At 36.9% G+C, this 25077-nt stretch overlaps 1 protein-coding gene across 1 annotated transcript in view; it reads right to left on the bottom strand.

The window, feature by feature from the left end:
• Positions 1-289: 289 nt before the first annotated feature.
• LOC126188556 (major facilitator superfamily domain-containing protein 6) overlaps positions 290-25077 on the bottom strand; it is a 375350-nt gene continuing 350562 nt past the window's right edge. The window contains exon 13 of the mRNA XM_049930156.1: positions 290-2961. Coding sequence (XP_049786113.1) covers positions 2848-2961 — 114 coding nt within the window. The 3' untranslated portion in view covers positions 290-2847. The remainder of the gene's footprint in view (positions 2962-25077) is intronic.

Below are 25077 nucleotides of genomic sequence, written 5' to 3'. Positions count from 1 at the left end.
CAAATTTCCTATTTTCCTTCACACACAGAGTGTGAGTGATTTAACCATATGTATTTCTATCCCATACCATTCAACCTTTTACTGTTTACTTTCCTTTTTTGGTATTTTGATTTTATTCAACAGCTTTTCATGTGTGCATGAGCAGTAACCCATGCAAAATGAAATAAAAATCAATGTAGCAATTAAAAAATGATTTTGCTTACTATGATACACAAAAGAAAGGTAGCATTACTTATAAAATGAGTTGATATTCTTAAATAAAAAACAAAATAACAGTCGAGAATAACAGTTTACCTATAACAAAGACAGCAAGAAAGGTTTAAAATTTTCCTGTTGATAAAACAGCAGGATTTGCAGTAAAATATTTCTCAGATAATAATAAAATCGATAACCAGTAGCCTCTTACAGCAGTGAAGTACGAAACTAAAGCAGTTTATGGAAACTAAGCTTAAAGAAAATGTACTTAGGCTGTAAATAACAAAAAAAATTAATACTACTTTAAAGACAGATCAGATATCTCATACGGTATACACTGCAGTCTGCATGACTTCATCTTATTTGCAGTACACTAAGAAGTACAGTGGAAGCTATAATCTAGACTCGTAACAAAAAAATGGAAACCTTTTATGAAAACATTTGTGTTAATTTTAATTTTATTCTCAGTTTGTATTAAACATAAATCCAACATGACACACAGAAATTAAATGAACATCCAAACAACATCCCTGCATTTTATTTAATATAGCTGAAAACCTATGGAGTCAGTTTAAGACCTTTTGTTATATTTTTCAAAAATACTGAAAAAAATATACCTTGACTAAAGTTCAATGACCATGGAACAGCAACCCGAAACAGCTAAAGATTTTGTGTCACTATTGTGTGTACCTTACTTCCACCCAAAATTTCTTTTCCTAAACAAGTTGTAATTCCTTGACATCTTTGTGTGGAGATCAGGTAGCAACGTTGATGCAATTTGATCACAGATTTCATCTTTTAGCTGTTGATTAAGAATAAAAATTATCTTATTTGAATGCAGAAGGTTTTCTAAACTAGACAAAAGATTTTGGAGAAAAACATATTTTCCTCTAAAAATATGTTTCAGTTTTTTATCAAGAAGAAGGCCCTGCAAACAATCACACTCCAGTAACAATTCTCCAACTTCTCTTTTAAAATTAAAATTATGTAGTGTATGTGGACAACTTAGGACAATTTAGACTTTCATCTCAAAATACAAGAGGTGTATCCTAACTGTACATATAAGTGATTGAGTTGGTCAAATAACACAGATAGAGCAATAAATTTGTACATGTATTGGATAAAATAATTATATTAACAGCATCCCACATACAGTGACTTTTTTCTAAACACATAACTATATGTACATACCCATACATTCCCAGATGATCTTTCTACTATTCAGTACCAGTACAATTAACATCAGTGTTCCACATGAAATATATTTTTCATTGGGCACAGTGGTCCAGCTACAGTTTTGTTTTACATTTATAATTACAGAACATAGTTGTGCCTACCTGACAAAAGATTGTCACTTGAACAGCAAAAGCTCCTCACATTTAACACTGCTCCAAATGCTTGACTACAGTTCTTTACCAGTGATGTCACTTATCCATTTATCCATTAGTTATTTTTTCTTCTACCAGTTGATCCCTACATCAGTACTACTTACATTAATTCATATAATACATTGTTATATTTTAGTTACATTAGTCTGCATGCCAATTCACTGTGATTTAAATAGATCAAGAGAACAACCATCATAGAATTTTGCAAACCATGTATCAAGAACTGATTTGTGTGATTTGGTACATATCTCACTTTGGTGTGGCAAAATTTTAATATTTTAATGTCTGTATACCTATGGTATGGTACATTATAAAACCATAAGACCTGTAACTATGTACAGTAATATAACATGTATTGCATAAACTACAACTGTAATTTTACTCAATTGAAATAGGCATACTTGTCTTGAAAATTTGTGACTGGATTAACGAAAACAATTTCTGTTACAAATACTGTGAATTATGTATCAAATCCAAATTCTGACTTACTGAGTCATTGGATTTAAGAAGTTCATGTCCTTAACAGAATTCATTAGCAGAAAAATATTGTGTTAGTTGGTAATTATAAAACATCATTCAACAATTTTTAGAAATTCATCAGTTAAAGTAAATAATAATATGCACTTTGTATTTATTTATATTAAACTGGTGTTCTTCAGAAGCATTCTCCAATATTTGGCATCTGAGCTTAAAAACAATGTTTCAAACATTCTTATTAATAGTACATGAATTACTTTTTACAAAAGTAAATTCAGTAATAGTATTCAGCTGCTTACGTCCACTTTATTCCTTGTAGGATTTTATTAACTTATTCTAATATAGTATAATAAACTTTCTTTACATATATAACAATTTTTGTTACTAACATAAAACACTTTTTGTTCTTATTAATTTTGCTTCATTTTTCTTGTTTTCTTAAAAAATGGCTTTCACTGATACAAGATGCTTCCCTTAATACAAGTAGAATAATGCTGGTTATGACGGAGCCATCAATGAGGAAACAGTACAATAAACCAGCAACATTAAGTTTTTGTTTAAATATTGGAAGATGTTTTCACCCAACTGCAATGCAGTAATTTTATGATCTCACATAATAGATTGCTAGCATACCAGTTATTCACACACAAACCATTGTAGAATTCTTTATAAACTGAGAAGGTATTATTTCTTACCTATGACAAAATTAAAATAATGACCTTCAGTTCTTGCAGCTCTTAAAATGCATTTGACAAGCAGATGAAATGGTGTTTTATCAGAACTTTTATCACCAGTCATATGTCTCATTTTCTGGATGCGGACCAGGCTGCGGTGTGTGGAGTCTGGTGAGTACGGGAGCGGCTTTTGGTACATCGTACTGAGCCAGAACTTCCCTGTACAGCTGTGAACATAAAGCAATTTTTTCCACTCCTGATGAAATTATCTGTGTAACATGACTAAGAAACAATAAAATATATATTACTCAAAACCAAGAAGTACATTCATTTCCTATACATTATGCTGACACATTTTCTTTGAGCTTTACATTTTTGAATTGACATGTTAGCACATTTACAATGAATGGTGTATGCAGTTAATAATTAATTCAAATTCAGTTGCTGTGGGTGATACTCTAGCTAGTAAAATAAGGTTTAGTATTTTAAATAAAAACCCTACCCTCCATATCTATTTCATTATATGTATGTGTGAGGAATCCACTGGTATATAAACTGAACCTCATTAGTGTAAGTGCAAAATTAAAGCTCTATTTTTTGTAAGCCCCGCTATATTGATGTACAGCAACTTCAAATATGAATCCTGTACAATACATTCCCCTAAATAATACAATGTAAGTAGAGGTAAGCAGGGTAATTACTGTTATTAGTCAGTGTGGCCTACATGTAGTTTGTAGTGGTTCCTTTTTCCTCTTCCCACATTTGTGAACTTACATTGCATCAATGAAGGGACTCCTGAGTTCTGCAATCAGTAGAAAACTGTGCAGTAATGAGTAATAATGTGTTAAAGATTACAGAAATACAACAGCAAATAATGAAATCATTGTCAAATTTTCTGTGATTATGCTGATGAACAAACTGTCTGTTCACAAAAAAAGAATACAGACCAGAAAAATATTATTATAAGATTTAGTGTACCCATGGTCTAGGGACAGTGTCTTTGATTCAGAATCCAACCATTCTCAGTCCTGGGTTTGAAAACCACCACTGCTTAAATTGCGATTAATAATCAGCATTAGCAATCGAAGACTTCCAGCATAAGAAGTCATCCTCATTCTGCCAACAGCCTTGTCAAAGAGGGCGGAGGAGTGGACAGTGGTGCAGGGCAGTCTCTTGCCTTTAGAGTGGGAAACTGCCCCTAAAGGTGGAAGAATCAGTAATGATCAACAGCAGGATGATGCAGAAGGCAATGGAAACCACTGCATTAAAGAGACATAACATGTATCCACAAGACATGTGGCCTGTAACTGAAAAAGTGTCATGATGATCTCTCCATTGGCAAAAGATTCTGGAATAGTCCACCATTTGGATCTCTGAGAGGGGACTGCTAAGGGGGTGGTGACCATGAGAAAAAGATTGAATAATCAACGAAACAATAACATTCTATGAGTCGAGGCATGGAATGTCAGAAGCTTGAGTGTGGTATGGAAGCTAGAAAATCTGAAATGGGAAATGCAAAGGCTCAATCTAGATATAGTAGGGGTCAGTGAAGTGAAATGGAAAAAAGACAAGGATTCCTGGTCAGATGAGTTTAGGGTAATATCAACAGCAGCAGAAAATGGTATAACGGGAGTAGGATTTGTTATGAATAGGAAGGTAGAACAGAGAGTGTGTTGTTGTGAACAGCTCAGTGATAGGGTTATTCTTATCAGAATCAACCAGCAAACTAACACTGACAACAATAGTTCAGGTATGCATGCACAAGCTGAACCTGATGAAAGAGAGAAAGTATATGAGAATACTGAAAGGGTAATACAATACACAAAGGGAGATGAAAATCTAATAGTCATGAGGGACTGGAATGCAGTTGTAGGGTAAGGAGTAGAAGAAAAGGTTCCAGGAGAATATGGACTTGGGACAAGGAGTGAGAGAGGAGAAAGACTAATTGAGTTCTGTAATACATTTCATCTAGTAATAGCGAATACTCTGTAGAATCACAAGAGGAGGAAGTACACATGGAAAAGGCCAGGTGACATGGGAAGACTTCAGTTAGATTACATCACAGTCAGACAGAGATTCTGAAATCAGATTCTGGATTGTAAGGCATACCCAAGAGCAGATATAGACTCAGATTACAATGTAGTAGTGATGAAGAGTAGGTTGAAGTGTAAGAAATTACTCAGGAAGAATCAATATGCAAAGAATTAAGATATGGAAGTACTAAGGAATGACAAGATACTCTTGAAGTTCACTAAGGCTGTAGATACAGCAATAAAGAATAGTCCAGTAGGCAGTACAGTTGAAGAGGAATGGACAACTCTAAAAAGGACAATCACAGAAGCTGGAAAGAAAAACATAGTTACAAAGAAGGTAATTGCCAAGAAACCATGGGTAACAGAGGAAATACTTCAGCTGATTGATGAAAGAAGGAAGTAAAAAAAAGTTCAGGGGAATTCAGGAATACAGAAACACAAGTCGCTGAAGAATGAAATTAACAGGAAATGCAGGGAAGCTAAGATGAAATGGCTACATGAAAAATGTGAAGAAATAGAAAAAGAAATGATTGTTGGAAGGACTGACTCATCATATAGGAAAGACAAAACAACCTTTGATGAAATTAAAAGCAAGGGTGGTAACATTAAGAGTGCAACCGGAAATCCATTGTTAAATGCAGAGGAGAGATCAGATAGGTGGAAAGAGTACATTGAAGGCTTCCAAGAGGGGGAAGATTTGTGTGATGTGATAGAAAAAGAAACATGAGTTGATTTAGAAGAGGTAGGGGATCCAGTATTATAATCAGGATTTAAGAGAGCTTTGGAGGCTTAAGATCAAATAAGACAGAAGGGATCAATGATATTCCACCACAGTATATAAAATTGTTCATGGAAGTGGCAATAAAACGACTATTTACACTGCTGTGTAGAATGTATATGAGTCTGGCAATCTACTGTCTGACTTTCAGAAAATTATCATTCACACAATTCCAAAGACTGCAAGAGCTGGCAAGTGCACGAATTATTGCACAATCAGCTTAACAGCAGATGCATCCAAGCTGCTCACAGCAATAATATACAGAAGAATGGAAAGGAAAATTGAAGATGTGTTAGATGACAATCAGTTTGGCTTTAGGAAAGGTAAAGGCACCAGGGAGGCAATTCTGACACTGCAGCTGATAATGGAAGCAAGACTAAAGAAAAATCAAGACATGTTCATAGGATATGTCAACATAGAAAAGCGTTCGACAATGTAAAATGGTACGAGATGTTCAGAATTCCGAGAAAAATAGTGGCAGTCTAGGAGAGACAGGTAATATACAATACGTACAAGAACCAAGAGGAAATAATTAGAGTGGAGAACCGAGAACTAAATGTTTGGATTAAAAAGGGTGTATTAGTCTTTTGCTTACTGTTCAATCTGTACATGGAAGAAGTAATGACGGAAATAAAAGAAAGGTTCATGAGTGGAATTAACATTCAAGGTGAAATGGTATCAATGATATGATTCACTGATGACATTGCTATCCTGAGTGAAAGTGAAGAACAATTACATGATCTGCTGAATGGAATGTACAATCTAATGAGTACAGAATATGGATTGAGAGTAAATTAAAGAAAGACAAGAAATGAGAACAGTGAGGAACTTAATATCAGGATTGATGGTCATGAAGTAGATGAAGTTAAGGATTTCTGCTATCTAGTAAGCAAAATAACCAGTGATGAATGGAGGAAGGAGGACATCAAAAGCAGACTAGCACTAGCAAAAAGGACATTCCTGGCCAAGAGATGTCTACTAGTACTAGTATCAAACATAAGCCTTAATTTGAGGAACAAATTTCTGAGAATATACGTTTGGAGCATAGCATTGTATGGTAGTGAAACATGGACTCTGGGAAAAACAGAACAGAAGATAATTGAAGCATTTAAGATGTGGTGCTACAGACAAATGTTGAAAATTTGGTGGGCTCATAATGTAAGGAATGAGGTAGTTCTGTGCAGAATTGGAAAGGAATATGTGGAAAACACTGACTAGGAGAAGGGGCAGGATGATAGGACATCTGTTAAGACATCAGGGAGTGACTTCCATTATACCAGAGGGAGCTGTAGAGGGAAAAAACTGTGGAGGAAGACAGAAATTGGAATATGGAATACATCCAGCAGATAATAATTGAGTATGTAGGTTGCAAGTGCTACTCTGAGATGCAGAGGTTGGCACAGGAGAGAAATTCATGCACTGATAACTAAAAAAAAAAAAAAAAAAAAAAAAAAAAAAATAGGCCTTTCACCTACATAAATCCCAATGCTCCCCACTGGATACCATCTTGTTTGAGGCATCTTATATGCTAGGCAGGAAACCTGCTAACTCTGAAGAAGCTGGGGCCTATGTCAGCGATAGCATAACTGCTGGCAGGGTTCACCCAAGCTTGACTAGCACCAACAGAGGAGCCAGATGAAGCATGTCTCACACCCTGCCTTGTAAAAAGCTTATCATGAATAGTTTAACAGGGAGTGTCAGACTGCCCTTATGAAGACAAATTGCACCAAGGAACAGGAATACACATATACCAGCGCTTAAATTTGGAATGCAGAATGTGTGTACACTGCTGCAGATAGACCTACGAATAGTACTGTGGAAGAGAGACAAAGGTATGGAATGGGAATTGGTGCACTTCAGGAAATCAGGTGGAAGGGAAGGTGTGAGATTCATAGGCATAAATTCTCACTATATTATTAAGGAAAAGACAAAAGACAAGGGGAGCATGGAGTTTGGTCTGTATTCTCCAAAGAAATGCATAGATCTGTTACTGCTTTCACTCCACATAACAAAAGAATATTTACTCTGTGTACCAAAGGCAAATTTCACAATGTGACCTTTGTGAATGTATATGCACCAAGAGAAGAATCAGATGAAGACATTGAGATGATTTCTATAATCAGCTACAGGAGGTTTGTAATAGATATTACTCCAAAATCATCCTTGGTGACTATAATGCCAAACTTGGCAAAGAAGAGGCTTTCAGAAGTGTGTTTGGGAAGGAAACTCTGCACAAGGAAACAAGTAATAATGGTATGGGGGTAGCCTAGTTTGCTTCTGCAAACAAACTAAAGGCAGTAAGTACGTGCTCCGAAGGAAAAATATCTACAAAGGGACCTCATAAATATCAGGATCAAATTAAGCAAATCAAATAGACCATGTACTGGAATCAAAGAGGTGGGCATCTAATATGTAAGATGTGCAACTTTCCAAGGAGCTAACTATGATTCTGACCACTGTCTAGTAGGAGCCAAAATGAGGCATAGACTTGCTATGGCTGCCAAAGGAAATAGTACCAAAGTAAATAAATGTAATATAGAATAACTGAAAGATAGGTCTGCTGTTCAAGAGCATCAGAACAGATTGAGATAGGAGTTACAAACAAAAGATGGTGAAGAGCATATAGCAGAAGAATGGAACTCAATTAGAAATGCTGTTCTGACAGCAACACATGAAATATTGGGGGAAACAAACAGACGTAAAAATGAAGACCGATATGATGATGAATGCAGACAGGAAGTGAAACAGAGAAAGGAAGCAAGACTGATATGTTTGCAGCAAAATACAAGATCAAATCAGGCATTATATATGAAAAGAGGATAGAAGCAGCAAGGATGTGTAGGAGAAAAAAAGGGAATCCATAAGGAGAAAGACAGAGGAGATAGAAGAGCACTACCAAAGGAATGAGAGCAAAATGTTTTATAAGAAAATTAAAGAAGAAGCTCAAGAATATAGACCCAGCAAGTTGTTATTGTTGTGGTCTTCAGTCCTGAGACTGGTTTGATGCAGCTCTCCATGCTACTCTATCCTGTGCAAGCTTCGTCATCTCCCAGTACCTACTGCAGCCTACATCCTTCCGAATCTCCTTAGTGTATTCATCTCTTGGTCTCCCTCTACAATTTTTACCCTCCACGCTGCCCTCCAGTACTAAATTGGTGATCCCTTGATGCCTCATAACATGTCCTACCAACCGATCCCTTCTTCTAGTCAAGATGTGCCACAAACTCCACTTCTCCCCAATTCAATTCAATACCTCCTCATTAGTTATGTGATCTACCCATCTAATTTTCAGCATTCTTCTGTAGCATCACATTTCGAAAGCTTCTATTCTCTTCTTGTCTAAACTATTTATCGTCCATGTTTCACTTCCATACATGGCTACACTCCATACAAATACTTTGAGAAACGACTTCCTGACACTAAAATCAATACTCGATATTAACAAATTTCTCGTCTTCAGAAATGCTTTCTTTGCCATTGCCAGCATACAATTTATATCCTCTCTACTTTGACCATCAATGGTTATTTTGCTCCCCAAATTGTAAAACTCCTTTACTACTTTAAGTGTCTCATTTCCTAATCCAATTCCCTCAGCATCACCCGACTTAATTTGACTACATTCCATTATACTCGTTTTGCTTTTGTTGATGTTCATCTTATACCCTCCTTTCAAGACACAGTCCATTCCTTTCAACTGCTCTTGCAAGTCTTTTGCTGTCTCTGACAGAATTACAACGTCATTGGCGAACCTCAAAGTTTTTATTTCTCCTCCATGGATTTTAATGCTTGCTCTAAACTTTTCTTTTGTTTCCTTTACTGCTTGCTCAATATACAGATCGAATAGCATCGGGGAGAGACTACAACCCTGTCTCACTCCCTTCCCAACCACTGCTTCCCTTTCATGTTCCTCAACTCTTATAACTGCCATCTGGTTTCTGTACAAATTGTAAATAGCCTTTTCCTCCCAGAGAGTATTCCAGTCAACACTGTCAAAAGCTTTCTCTAAGTCTACAAATGCTGGAAACGTAGGTTTGCCTTTCCTTAATCTTTCTTCTAAGATAAGTCGTAGGGTCAGTATTGCCTCATGTGTTCCAACATTTCTACGGAATCCAAACTGATCTTCCCCGAGGTCAGCTTCTACCAGTTTTTCCATTCATCTGTGAAGAATTCATGTTAGTATTTTGCAGCTGTGACTTATTAAACTGATAGTTCAGTAATTTTCACATGTGTCAACACCTGCTTTCTTTGGGACTGGAATTATTATATTCTCCTTGAAGTCTGAGGGAATTTCACCTGTCTCATACATCTTGCTCACCAGATGGTAGAGTTTTGTCAGGACTGCTCTCCCATGCCTGTCAGTAGTTCTAATGGAATGTTGTCTACTTCCAGGGCCTTGTTTCAACTTAGGTCTTTCAGTGCCCTGTCAAACTCTTCACACAGTGTCATATCTCCCATTTCATCTTCATCTACATCCTCTTCCATTTCCATAATATTGTCCTCAAGAATATCGCCCTTGTATAGACCCTCTATATACTCCTTCCACCTTTCTGCTTTCCCTTCTTTGCTTAGAGCTGGGTTTCCATCTGGCTCTTGATATTCATTCGAGTGGTTCTCTTTTCTCCAAAGGTCTCTCTAATTTTCCTGTAGGCAGTATCTATCTTACCCCTCGTGAGATAAGCCTTTACATCCTTACATTTGTCCTCTAGCCATCCCTGCTTAGCCATTTTGTAGTTCCTGTCGATCTCATTTTTGAGACGTTTGTATTCCTTTTTTCCTGCTTCATTTTCTGCATTTTTGTGTTTTCTCCTTTCATCAATTAAATTCAGTATCTCTTCTGTGACCCAAGGATTTCTACTAGCCCTTATCTCTTTACCTACTTGATCTTCTTCTGCCTTCACTATTTCATCCCTCAAAGCTACCCATTCTTCTTCTATTGTATTTCTTTCCCCCATTCCTGTCAATTGTTCCCTTATGCTCTCCCTGAAACTCTGTACAACCTCTGGTTCTTTCAGTTTATCCAGGTCCCATCTGCTCCTGGAAATGTCTTACAATTTAAAACCTGGTTCCTAAATCTCTGTCTTACCATTATATAATCTATCTTAAACCTTCTAGTAGCTCCAGGGTTATTCCATGTATACAACCTTCTTTCATGTTTCTTGAACCAACTGTTAGCTATGATTAAGTTATGCTCTGTGCAAAATTCTACCAGGTGGCTTCCTCTTTCATTTCTTAGCCCTAATCCATATTCTCCTACTACGTTTCCTTCTCTTCCTTTTCCTACTGTTGAATTCCAGTCACCCATAACTATTAAATTTTCGTCTCCCTTCACTACCTGAATAATTTATTTTATCTCATCATACATTTCATCAATTTCTTCATCATCTGCAGGGCTAGTTGGCATATTAACTTGTACTACTGTAGTAGGTATGGGCTTCGTGTCTGTCTTGGCCACAATAATACATTCACTAAGCTGTTTGTAGTAGCTTACTAGCACTCCTAATTTTTTATTCATTATTAAACCTACTCCTGCATTACCCCTATTTGATTTTGTATTTATAACCCTGTATTCACCTGATCAAAAGTCTTGTTCCTCCTGCCACTGAACTTCACTAATTCCCACTATATCTAACTTTAACCTATCCATTTCCCTATTTAAATTTTCTAACCTACCTGCTCGATTAAGGGATCTGACATTGCACACTCCAATCCGTAGAATGCCAGTTTTCTTTCTCCTGATAACAATGTCTTCTTGAGTAGTCCCTGCCCGGAGATCCAAATGGGGGACTATTTTACCTCCGGAATATTTTACCCAAGAGGATGCCATCATCATTTAATCATACAGTAAAGCTGCATGCCTTCGGGAAAAATTATGGCTGTAGTTTCCACTTGCTTTCAGGCATTCGCAGTACTACAACAGCAAGGTCATTTTGGTTAGTGTTACAAGGTCAGATCACTCAATCATCCAGACTGTTGCCCCTGCAACTACTGAAAAGGCTGCTGCCCCCTTTTCAGGAACCACATGTTTGTCTGCCCTCTCAAGAGACACCCCTCCGTTGTGGTTGCACCTACGGTACGGTTATCTGTATCATTGAGGCACGCAAGCCTCCTCACCAATGGCAAGGTCCATGGTTCATGGGGGGAGGGGGGGGGGGGGGAGGAGACCCAGCATAACAGCATGTAAGGGCAAAGAGGGAAATTTGCTGATGGACGAAGAAGAGGTTCTGGACAGACAGATAAAATATTTCAAGGGAATTCAAGAGGGCAATCCTACCAGAAGAGTGCAGCCAGTCTATTACAGTGCAGATACAGAGATGGAGGAACCTGTATTAGAGGAATTACAAATGGCATTGCAGTGTCTAAAAAAATGCAAAGCACCAGGAACTGATGGAATAACTGCAGAACTGTTGAAAAATGGAGGAACTGGTCTCCATAAGTGAATCCACAAACTTAACAAGTTGATACGGAACCAGGAAAGAATCCCAGAAGAGTGGTCCTTAGGGGTAATCCTACCAATCAATAAGAAAGGAGACAAGACATGTTGTTCACATTACTGAGGAATTACACTGCTAAATGAAACTTATAAGATCCTCCCTCATATTATTTACAACAGGTTAGCTGTATACGCAGAAGAGATTCTGGGGGAGTATCAGTATGAAAGTCAATCTCATAGGTCAATAACAGATCAGATATTTGTGCTGAAGCAAACACATGAAAAGGCATACAAGTATAATATTGAGCTTCATAACCTCTATGTGGACTTCAAGCAAACCTTTGATAATCTAGATAGGAAAGAAATGCTAAATGATTTATTACTGCTTGGTATACCATCTAAGTATGTTTCACTTATCCAAGCAGTGTGAGTGGTTTAGCATTAACAAAGGAGTCAGATAAGGGGATGCCCTCTACAATACTTTTTAACCTAACTCAGAAAGCAGCCATTCAAAAGCTTCAAATGTCTGGTTACAAAGGCACAAAGTCAACCCAGATATGTGCATATGCTGATCATGCAGCTATTATTAATAAAGAAGAGTCTCAGTGAGAACAATAGGTGAGCTGAAAGAAGCCACACTACCTAGAGGCCTTGCTATTACTGTACAGAAGAATAAACACATGAATTTCAAAAGGGAAATAATATCTTGAATAAACAATCAGCTTCTGGTTTCAATTTTGAACATGTGCTAAACTTTGATTAGCTGGGATTTGATATTAATTGGACAAATTCCATGTCAACTGAAACAAAACAGTGCCTCCTACATGGTAATAGATGCTTCCACACATTTAAGAAATTGTTGGCCTCTACATTATTATATAGACAACAACAACTTCAAATTTATGTCATGATAAGGTGAGTTGCAACCTGTGGATGTGAAACACGGACTCTAAAGAGTGCAGCTCAGAATGTTTGAACACAGGTTTCTGCACAAGATCTATGGGGCAATTCAGGACAACAATGGTTTCTGGAGGTCTAGAATGAACACTGGGCTGGATCACCTCATACAAGGTGCTGAAACTGCATAATAAAAAGTAGGAGAATAACTTGGCTTGGACATATCCTTAGGATGGCTACTGGACAAACAACTAAAAAGGTTTTTGAATGGATGCCACCCGGGAGAAGGCAAAAAGGAAGGCCACAAAAGCGGTGGATAGATGATGTGGTAGAAGTTAGAGAATGGCAGAGAACAGCACTCGAGAGGGCAGGAAGGAAGAAACTTGTTGAAGAGGCTAAGTCCTATGCAGGTTTGTAACATTATGAGAAGAAGAAGAAGAAGAAGAAATTCCAATCAGCCAGTCCACAACTGTGAGACTCCACAAAACCAAACCTGTGATACAAAAAGTTGCTACCACAGAAAAAAATGGAAATACATGCCTGTTAACTTCCTTTACAATAATTATCACTCGACTGACTCAATATACCCCTCTGGTTACACTTTCGTCATATCCAATCCCCCCCTCCTCCTTGTACTTCACTGGTCCCCCTTAACCTGCCTTCTGAATGATATGACCATACACTATTAACTGCATCTCCCAGTTCTTTCCTTCTTTACATTTACATTATATTAATGAATTACTTGAATGAATACAATCTTTTATGTAAATGACTGTTTTCCAAAGCAATGGAAGTATGAAACCAGCCACGGTGGAATTCACAAAAGCGGCAATTGATCCTCTTGATACAGATAAGTGAACCATAGGAATATTTTTATCTATTTTTAAGGCTTTTGATACTATTTACCATTCATTCTGCCAAAAGGCAGGTTTCCACATGGTAGTTCTGCCATCCTCTTCAGGTCTGCATCATTTCCTCTTCCCTTTATGTCATCTATCATCTTGTATCTCCTTCTTCCTCTCAGTCTTCTCCCACAAACCAGTCCTTCAAAAGCATCTGCTAGCAAGCACTCCCTTCTCAATGAATGTCCCAACCAGTTCTTTTTCCTTTCTCTTATAACCTTCAGCAGACATCTTCTCTCACCAACCCTTTCCAATACTCTTTCATTACTGACTCTTTTCATCCAGCTTATCATCTCCACATCCCCCATCTTAAATGCTTCTAACCTTTTTTCACCCTCTCGTCTCAGTGTCCATGTTTCTGCCCCATATAGTGCACACTCCAGACAAAATATTTGTCAAGCGTTTTCCTTAGACCTTTATCTAATTTGCCACATAACAATGTCCTTTTTCTGGTGAATGCCTCCTTCACTATGGCAGTTTGAGTTTTCACCTCCTGGTAACATCTCAAGTCTTCAGTTATTATGCTTTCAAGATATTTAAATGCACTTACTTGGCTAATGGCAGCTTGTCCTATTTTAATATTGGACAGTCTGTGTCTTGTACTGATGACCATACTCTTTGTTTTTGCTGTGTTTCTTTGCATCTCATATTCCACACAAGCTTCATTCAGATCCTTCAGCATGTCTTTCACTGACCACTCCCTTTCCGTCACTAATACCATGTCATCAGCAAATCTTATATAGTCTACTCTCTTTCCACCAATACATATTCCTCTTTTCCCATTTAAGCTTTTCACAATAATCTCTTCAAGATATGCATTAAACAACAGTGGTGAAAGGCAACAACCTTGTCTAACACCTCATCCAATGCTGCTTCCTTCTGACACTTCATTTCCAATCCTTATCCTTACTTTCTGGTGTAAATATAGATTCTGTATCAGTCATCTTGCCTTCCCATCTACTCCTTTCATCTTCAAAATATCTATCAGCTTGTTCCACTGAACTCTGTCAAAAGCTTTTTCTAAATCTATAAAAACAACAAAGATTTCTCTGACTTTTTCCATATATCTTTCCCCTGTAGTTCTTAACAGGCCAATAGCATCTCTTGCTCCTTTTTCTCTTCTAAATCTGAACTGCTCCTCTGCAATCCCTCTACCCAGCTTGCCATATAGCCTTCTATTCAACACTCTCAGCAACACTTTAGCTGCATGAGAAATTAAACTGAAGGTCCTATGCTCTTCACATTTTTTAGTGTTTCTCTTTTTCTCTATTGGTACCATAACTGATGCAAGGAAGACCTCAGGCTTTTCCCCTTTGTCATTTATCTCATTACAGAGGTAGACTTTTTTTTTCTTGCCTTGTTTCCCACACTCTTCAACAGTTCTGCTGGCAAATCATGAACTCCACATGTCTGCCTATTCTACATCTCCTTCAGCACCGTTTCTATTTCTGCTTCCAAGATGGTGAATCCCTTTCCATCTTCCGGTACTTATTGCTCCTCTTCAATCTCAATTTCATTTTGTATTTCTTTCCCCTTATACAGACATTCAATGTATTCTTGCCATCTGTTCAAAACCTCATGTGGTTCTTCTGCTAGAGTACTACTCACTCTTTCTATTTCCATGTTATTCCTCTTCCTTTTACATTCAAAAAGTATCTCACTAGCCAGTCTATACATCATTTCATACTTTCCCTCTTTCTCCATTTTCTCTATTTTGTTGTATTTCTGTTTCATCCATTTTTACCTTGCTTCTTCAGTTTCTCTTCTTATTTCATTATTCAGTTTCCTGTTAGTATTTTTGAATTCTTCAGTTTCTACAATTTTCCACTTTCTCCACTCTTCCATCTTTTTCAACATGTTTTCTGTTATCCATTTTTTCCTGGTAGTTTGGTATACTCTAATTCCTAGTACTTCTTTGGCAGAGTCCATGAGCCCTTCCATCATTTTTATCCATTTTTCATTAATATTTTCATCAGCACTACCTCTTTCCCATTTTTCCGTAAATCTGTTTTCCAAATCTTGTGCCTTTCCTACTTCTTTGAGTCTTTCTATGTTCAGTCTTACTTTTGCTTTGCCTCTCCAGATTTTTTTTTCAACTTCACTTGTATTTCTCCCACTACTAGGTTGTGGTTTGAATTTATATCCGCTCCTGGATAAGCTTTGACATTCTTCAAACAATTTCACCTTTTTTGTATCAGTATGTAGTCCAGCTGATATCTCCCCCTATTCAAATTTGATATCCATGTGTAGCATCTCCTTTTGTGATGTTCAAATAATGTGTTACCCACTGCTAATGAATTTTCTTTACAGAAACTAATTAGTCATTCACCTCTCTCATTTCTTATTCCTAATACAAATTTCTCTACTTTATCTTCATCTCTTCCTTCACCTACCACTGCATTCCAGCCCCCGTTATGAAAATGCAAGCATTTCTATTTTTTTTTTTTTTTTTTTTTTTTACTTGATGTGTTCTTGTATTTTCTCATAATATTCTTCCACTTCCTCATCTCTATGCTGGCTGGTTGGCATATATACCTATATTAACACCAAATCTTTTGAACTACCCTTCAGTTGTATCATAATCAGTTTTCCATCAATATATTGTACCATCATTACCTTATTTTTCAGCTTTAGCCCTATCAATATTCCTACTCCGTTTTCACCACTCTTGATTTCTCCTGAGTAAAGGCACTTATAATCTCCACTTTCCATCTCCCCATTCTTTCCCCATCTCATTTCACACAAAACAAGGGCATCTAATCTGTTCCTTTTCATCTTCTGTTTTGCATTCTCTAGCTTTCCTGCTTGCATTAGTGTCCTCACATTCCATGTTCCAGTCCTTATCTTTCTTTCCTTCATTGTACCTTTCTTCCTTTCAAATATGTTTACTCTCAATGTGTTCCTGTCCCAGAGATCCAAATGAGGGGAAGTTTTAACTCTGGAATCTTTCACATGAAGAGACATACCATGTATTGCTTGGGAAAGTAATGTGGTAGTTTCCCGTTACTTTCCACATAGGCAGTAGGTTGCCCAGTCTAAAATCAGTTGCTCCTATGAGTCAGACACTGTCTGTAGCTGCCCCTCTGGGGTACATTCGCTACTTGCACTCTTTTTGTTTACAAAGAGAACAGGTGCCTCTTCTGCTAGCTTCACCATTCCAAAAGACTCTTTCTCCACTGTCACTGCCATTGAGGTTTTCCACATATAACAGGAAATGACAGGAAAAGGACATGGTGAAGACAGGTTTGGGATAGGAAAGGGGGAGTGATAGAGTGTTGTGGGACACACTTTGTTTGGCTCCTACCCTTTGGCCTGTCCAGCTTGGGTGACCCTTCTGGTAGCTAAGCTACCACCGGCATAGCCCAGCAAGGACAGTGCTATGTTAAGATGGTGTCCCCTGAGGAGGGGGACCATATGGTTGACCATAAGATTCTACTAATAATAAGCATTAGGAATAAGAGAGGTAGCTAATAAATGGTTCTGCTCACACCTCGCAGATATGAGACTAAGAGAAGAGATAACACATAACTCAAATAAGTATAAGCTTTTAGTAAAATACTTATCAGAGCCTAAATAAATTAATATAGGAGTTCCTCAGGCTAGCATTTTAGGACCAACACTGTTTCATAATATGCATCAATGACTTGCCCAGAAGCATTAGTCATGGCAAAAAAATTCTCTTAGTGATCACAGTCACTGATCAGTTGTCATTGAGAAAACAAGGAAACTCTTTACAGAGAAAGCAAATGAAACCATGATGGAAGTTTACAATTGGTCAATAAGCAATAATGTGGCATTGAACATAAAAAAAGGAAATGATATGAGTTACAGTTTGAAAAGGAAAACAACATTGTTAAATTACATGTAAGTGATACCTCTATAGATCATGTAACAAATGCAAAATTTCTGGGAATGAATATTGGTTCTTAGTTGAAATGATGTGAACACACAAAGATACTCACAAACAGAATGGTATCAGCATGTTATGCTCCTACGCCCTAACCTCCAGGTGTCAGACACTCAGATCCGTAACAAGCATTGTATGTCAATAGAGTATCATCCAAAACCCCAATTTAGTACATACTACATGTTGTCGTCCAGACGAGTGGGTGTAAACTTTAATTAAAAGTGACACCAGAACTAATGAGCACAATTGTGAGTAAGTGTTACATATGGGTTCCATTGATAAGTTGGTAGAACATTCACAATCATTGTACCAAGGGTCTTAGGTTTAAACTCAATGATGACCTTTGACCTTTTCTTTTTCTTGTTCTTCTTTCTTTACTGTATTATGCATGAAAGTGTTATACGGGACTAATAATGCTTCTGCATGTGTGATGGAATTGTTTCTTTTTTTATTTGATTGTTTACATTTATTCTGTAAAACTACAAATGCACTAGCTGCTTCATCATGAGTGGTGTCTGTTCTGTCACACATGTCTGACAGAACACCACACCTATTAGTACAAATGTATTCTGTAGGTTTACTGCTTTCAACTAATGAAGTGAAAACAGACTGCCAAAAGAACATTGCTACAAACTCCAAAAAGCACTTTTACATGTCAGGAAAATGTTCTCGCATATAACAGTTTCAGGCATAAACAGTTAAAAAAATTGTCGTTAGTGTGTTCTGAAAGCACGACTATTGTGGCAAAATGACCTTGAACTGTACCAACTCACCCACACAAGATCTACACAGAAAATATTCACAAATACACTTTTCCTGTCTTCTGTCATTCTGGTGTTACTTTTAATTACTGTTTGCCCATGTTCTACTGGATAACAGCACATAGCATGAACTAACTCAGTGTTTTGGTTGATACTCTGTCAACATACAACGTTTGGTACTGATCTGAGTGTCTGACACCTGGAGGTTTGCATGTTAGAGTCTTGTCATCAGTGTATAACCTCCAAGATCTTTTAGTTAGATACTATTCACCTCTACATTCAGTTCTTTGCTATCTCTTTTCTTGGGAACAAATGCACAGAACAATAACACAATTTTGAAACTACAAAAAAGGGTATTATGATTTCTAAATTGATATTGATAACTTACTCTTTACACCTTGTTGTTACTATTACTTTGTGATTTTTATGTGCTTATGTAGGTGTAGGCATTGTAGCGCACATACTGATTTTTCATTAAATAAAACATTATTTCACAAAGCTTTCGCCGCAAGTACACTTAAAATGTCCAGTGGAAGTTTATGAGCCCAGAACTAGGTGTGAAAGCAACTTTTTATGAATGTTAGAAAATAAGAAGTTGTAATGGGACATCCCCCTCTAGCATTACTTTTCCTCAACATTTGTTGTCAACAGCAGTGTTATTTTTTGAATTTTGGACAGGTCAATATTATCTCAGATGCATTTCTGAAAATTTTCATATAATTTTATACACAGTATGGTATATTTCAAGCTAAAATTTATGAAAAGGAATTACTTTATTTTCAATGTTACAATCAATAAGTACAGCTAAAATTATTATTATATATTTTTTTAGAAACATTTGAAATTATGAATTATTTGGCACACTATTATTAATTATGCAATCTAATACTGTTTACTACATTTACTTCTGGATCCATTTATAAAATAATAATCAAAATTAATAGTGATTCATTTGTCAAGAAAAATGGTAAAGCCTTTGGAATATGGTTATTATCACAGAGTGAAGTAGTAGTAAACATGCCTCTGTTGTAATTGGACATATTTTTGTATTTTGGGTGAACAATGTAACTTAGACTTTGTTAATGTGAAAACTCAAAATATTGTATAATATACTAAAATGTGACAATATAATAATACAACAACAAAAATTCTGCAGCAACAATATTCAAATTTATTTAGATCAACTGATCATTTGCATATGCTGACTGTCATTTATAATATATGTCCAGGCCTCATCTAGACTCCCAGCAGTTGAAAAGTTGATTAGATGAGAAAATGATTTGACATGGAATCTTACTATGAAGGTATATTTAGTCAATGGCAAACTGGGAGATGTTACAGGGACCTCTCCTTTGGATGTGATGAAACTAGGCAATTCTTGGAAGAAAAGAGACAGAAAAGCACTTTCACAGATTGTACTCTTTGTGGACAAGACAAATTATTCCCACATAAGGGACAAAAATGGCAGCAGAAGCTAGGATGACACTGGGAAAAGTATCTGTAGACTCTGGGCTTACACATAAAGTGGGCTTGCTTAGGTTATTAATCAGAATCAAATTAGATAAATGCAAATCAGTAGATAACTGTTGTGATTGAATCATAATGACTGTATTTAAGTTAAATGAAATGAAGTCGCAGTGAGTGTACAGACCATGGTGTTCCTCATCTTGCATCAGAGATACTGAACATGACTGTCTCCATGAAGCATCACGCACTGCTGGTAAAGCTCTTTTACAAGAATGGTGACTGCACCAGTAGCCCTTCAGAAGTCCCAAACATTCAAGGATACGAAAAAAGGCATTTGTCCAATGTCTGCTAGGGGTCTGGAGGAAATGAATCAAAATAAGAACAGCATTTTTTGAAGTGCAGTTTGGCAGAGGGAGGAAAGCAGTTGATCCAATGTCTGTTGAAGATGTGGCCACAACATTGCAGAATGGATCAAACAGTGGTGTGCAAACATGCAGTACATGGGAAATTGCCTGTACATTGGATATGCCTGTGAGCATAGTGCATAAAATCCTATGAAACATCCTGCATCTCTATCCATACAAAATCACCTATGTTCGATTGCTGCTTGCTGCTGACCTGTCAGCAAGGCAAACATTCGGTCTGGAATTTCTTGTTTGCATGGAAGTGGATGATGAATGGCCATGGAAGATTCTGTGGATATATGGAGCCCATTTCCCTCTCCAAGGAAATGTGAATATGCAGAATTGTAGAAAATGGACAATGGAAAATCTGCATGCACATCAACCAGTACCACATCATTCTGCAAAGGTGACTATGTGCTGCGAGTTGACTATCATAGGGGCATATATTTTTTGAGGAAACTGTAAGTCCTGTGGGTCCTGTTAACTCTATCATCACTGGTAAATGCTACAAACCCAACTGTATTGCTAAATTTTGTTATAGCAATGCTGAAACAGGAGGAAGCTGAACAAGAAATAACAATAAAGGAAATGTACCCAGAAAACAGTCAGAACACAAGAAAGCCTTTCTTGCAGCTGATTCTACAGTCTCATGAAATGGAGAGATGGTATTTGGAATCTTCTGCCTTGATTTACATCACTGAGAATGAAGGAATGCTTCATAATACCAAGCTTAGTGATCAGTGTGGAGGTGATAGCATAGTACCAAAGACTTATGGCGTGTTTAGCTGATCTTCTATACTGGTGATGAAACGGCAAGCAGTGTCTCATGTCATTCACAGTCCAAACCCAGCTGTGATTTTGTAGTCAGTTAGTAAAATTGGATGGAAAGAGTATAAAGTGACACACAACAAACAAAGGTGGATTCATCTATGATGCAGAAAGTGAACTATTCTCCAAAACATCACCTGAGAATGGCATCTATTGTTTGAACACAAATTAACTGAAATAATGATACTACACAAGTGATGGTGGATTTATAAGGAATTGCAGTCTATGACATATGAATCACATAAGTAGGCTGAAATTGGTAAAGGTTTCAACAGGATTAAGTAATGTTATTGTGCTCAAAATTACTTATGAGTTGTGTATCATGGCAAAACAGTCACCTCTTCCATGCAAAATGAGCACAACACATATTCTAGAAACATTCTGGACTTAGCACATTCTGATTTGTGTAGACTAATGGAGACAGCATCTATTGGCATAAATTGCTATTTTCTCACATGTATTGATGATTTTTCCAGGTGCAAGTTCATCTTTCTTTTTTTTTTTTTAAGTGTCATACACATACTTAAAAACTTCAGAGCTCTGTTGGCAAAGTAGACAGGCAGAAGTGTCAAGAGGCTCTGTGGTCTCAAAATGTAAAAGAATATTCCAACAATGACCTAACCAGATTTCTGACAGTAGTGGGGCTTCAGTTGCCTGAGACTGCAATTGTGAGTGTGAGTTGCATTTTCGTGTGTGTGTGTGTGTGTGTGTGTGTGTGTGTGGGTGTGTGTGTGTGTGTGTGTGTGTGTGTGTGTGTGTGTGTGTCTACTGGTCTATTGTTGATGAAGGCTTTAACGGCTGAATGATATAAAATTGTGAGAGTCCTTTTGTTGTGCCTATCTGTAACTCAGCATCTCAATCTCAACTATATGGTAAGTAGCAACTTCCCTTTTCATAATAAACTCACTTAAAGTATGTTGTGATAGTAAAGGAACCCTTTAGTTAGCCAATAATCTAGTCACAAATTCCAGATCCAAGCATATAGATCCAAAATATCACTTTATAAGAACGGACGTTGAGTCAGGTGTTATCAAACAATGGAAAGTCCAGATGTATTATCAATAATATTCTGAAAATGGTAGATACCTACTGTGGCTTAAGTGGCCAGAGATACTGGTCATGTATGCATGAGGTGTGCCTGCTTGTGTGAATGTGTATATGTTTACTTTTCTGAAGAAGGCTTTGGCTAAAAGCTCATGTGTAGTCTTTTCGGTATGCCTGTTTGCATCTCATCTTTACAGTGAGTAGCAATCTATCCTTTTAATAATAGTGTTGAGTCAGGAGTTATTAATATTTAAAATCTGCCTTCTGAAGACATGTTAACTGAAGCTTTTATAAAACCATAAGTGATGCAAGACATGAAAGTTGCATAAGAAACTGTGGCCTTGTAAAATAAGTGAAAGAGTAGCTGCACATTGGAACTTCATATTCTGTGTCAATGTCAATTTAAGGGGACATGTTAAGGTATGTAAACTGACATTGACAGTTTACTCTTTACTTTTTGTCATTATTGTTACTGTGTGGTTGTTATGTGTGTGTGTGTGTGTGTGTGTGTGTGTGTGTGTGTGTGTGTGTTTAATAATAGCAGTGCACATACTGCTTTCCATTAAATAGTGTGTTCTTTCACAAAGCTTCACTGTGATTATACTTAAAATATCTAGCAAAGAACCACAAGAATAACAACCAGAAATAACAGCCAAGCTCATTGTAAAGATCTGTTCACAACACTGGGGATCTGAACTCAGTTGAACAAACAAAACTGAGATTGGTGATTACTACACAAACAGCTCTGCCCATGATCTCAGAACAAGATCTAGAGTGAACTTACATTTACTATGAAAGAATAAACATAAAACTCAAAACCACATTTTCTACCAAGGAATAAAAATGTACAATAAATTACCAAACAAGATCAAACAAATTGCTAAAACAGCCTACTTAAAAAGGCAATTAAAAATTAACCATTAAGTAATACATTCTACATATTGAATGCTTACTTAGACAACACAGAGTAGGGATTTGGTAAAAAGTCTTACACAAATAAACAACAATAATAATAATAAAACATCTAACAGTTCACATGATATTTTCACACTATATATGTCCTTCTTTTTTTTCCTTTTCTGGAAAAAATCGACTCCCAAATTTATGCAATGTACAATACTAACATCTTATTCTCTTCCTGAGCTCAACATCTCACTTATTATAGAGGAATGATGATTCAGTTTTCCATGCCAGCAACTGAGGATTTCCAGAACACAAAATAGTCCTCACATCACTGTGTGTGTGTAGTGTTACGAAACGATGTATGTATAGTGAGTGGAACGAGAGATGAATGAACAGTATAGCATTATCCTTTTTCATTATTATATTCCTTTTAAAATAAGTTGTGACTTTTGACAGTTCGGTATGGAGCAAGTGGATGGAAGCACAGCTGCCAGTATGTGCTGAATGCGTCAGCAGGCGACACTAACACTAGGCCTCCTCGTCGCGCAACCTGTAAGCCGTGCAAGCTCGCCAATCTGCAGTCTTTCTCAATCAATTTTAAAGAAACTACAAGGTAATAAATTCTGAGTCCTGCACATCTTATAGCTTTATTGGCCAGCTTCATGATGAATTACCTACCATTTTGTTAATGGTCATAGTTATTGTGATATTTCTGTATTAGCTAAACTACTGGCAGAAATTCTTAAAGTTTGCAGTGAAAAACAGGGATCGCTGTGAATTTGTATTTGGTGTGTGTTAGGTCAAATGTTACTGCATATGAAATTTAGATAACATATTAAATTATTCTTTAAGCCTCAAAGGATATAACTATATGTCTCCAGTGTCAGAAAAATGGAATGTATGCAAAGGGTGCCATCACGAACGGACTCACCAGTGAAAATGCCAGAATGAAATATTCATCAATCGCTCATGTCTCATAAACCGTATGAGTTATCAAAACAAGATTTTGGCAAATGATAGGATGCAAAATATAGAGCATTTTGTCGTATGATTAATATGAGGAACTTCCGTACCTACCGTGATATTCAAGCAACTACAGATTTTTTTACATGAAATATTGTAATTTTTAAGGAGCATCAATAGCCATTAAAATGATAATTTCCATGGTTTTCAACAATGAGAGTGAAGATGCTGCACATTTATTTTTATACTGAGAATGGGTTTTCTCATAACTATTGATTATTCTCACTCTCAGTTGCTAGTTTAATAATATGCTGTTTTAGGATTCTGCCACAATTTCAATTGCTTTAGAGTGTTAGTGAGTTGTATACCTGTAAAGTCTGCTGTGTTTAAGTAAACACAGCAACAAGAGAAGTAATGTATTACTCAGAACTCGACACAGTCCACCAATCCATGTCGCCTTGGATGTAACATTTGCAATGACTTCTTTTGTCAGCATTTCAACCTCACTGAGCATAAATTTTTTGTCATTTTTTGCCACATTACTTTTCATCTAGCCCTATATAGATTTAAATGAGTAGCATACAGAGGAGGCCCGATTAAACTATGCTCTTTAGGGTTAGCCATTTCAACAACATGGTAAGCATGGAGTTTTTAGCTTGTACAATACTAAAAATTCCATTAACTTCACCTTACAGAACTTTATCAATCGAACATTTCTTTGTACTCAGATAAAAATAGCTGCTTTCCTTCACTGCCTTTTTGGAGCTTTATCCATCACATCCGACTGGTATCCACATTGTCCATTACTATTGTCAAATTCGGAGGAATTTTTTGCGACAGAACTTTATCTTCACAGCTGGTGGACATGTTTTTGGATGACCATTTTTATTGGGAGTCTCATGTTCAGACGTGCTCCACTGTTATTAGTGCAACCCCAACACAAACCACTTGGGCGCAATACTTGACAACTGTAGAACACTTCAACACCAGAAAATATCACTTTGCATTGAGAGCTAGTAAACATAG

This window comes from Schistocerca cancellata, chromosome 5 (assembly GCF_023864275.1).
Source record: "Schistocerca cancellata isolate TAMUIC-IGC-003103 chromosome 5, iqSchCanc2.1, whole genome shotgun sequence".
Lineage (NCBI taxonomy): Eukaryota > Metazoa > Arthropoda > Insecta > Orthoptera > Acrididae > Schistocerca > Schistocerca cancellata.
The sequence above is the reverse complement of the archived record's forward strand: the minus strand, read 5'-3'. Positions and strand labels throughout refer to the sequence as shown.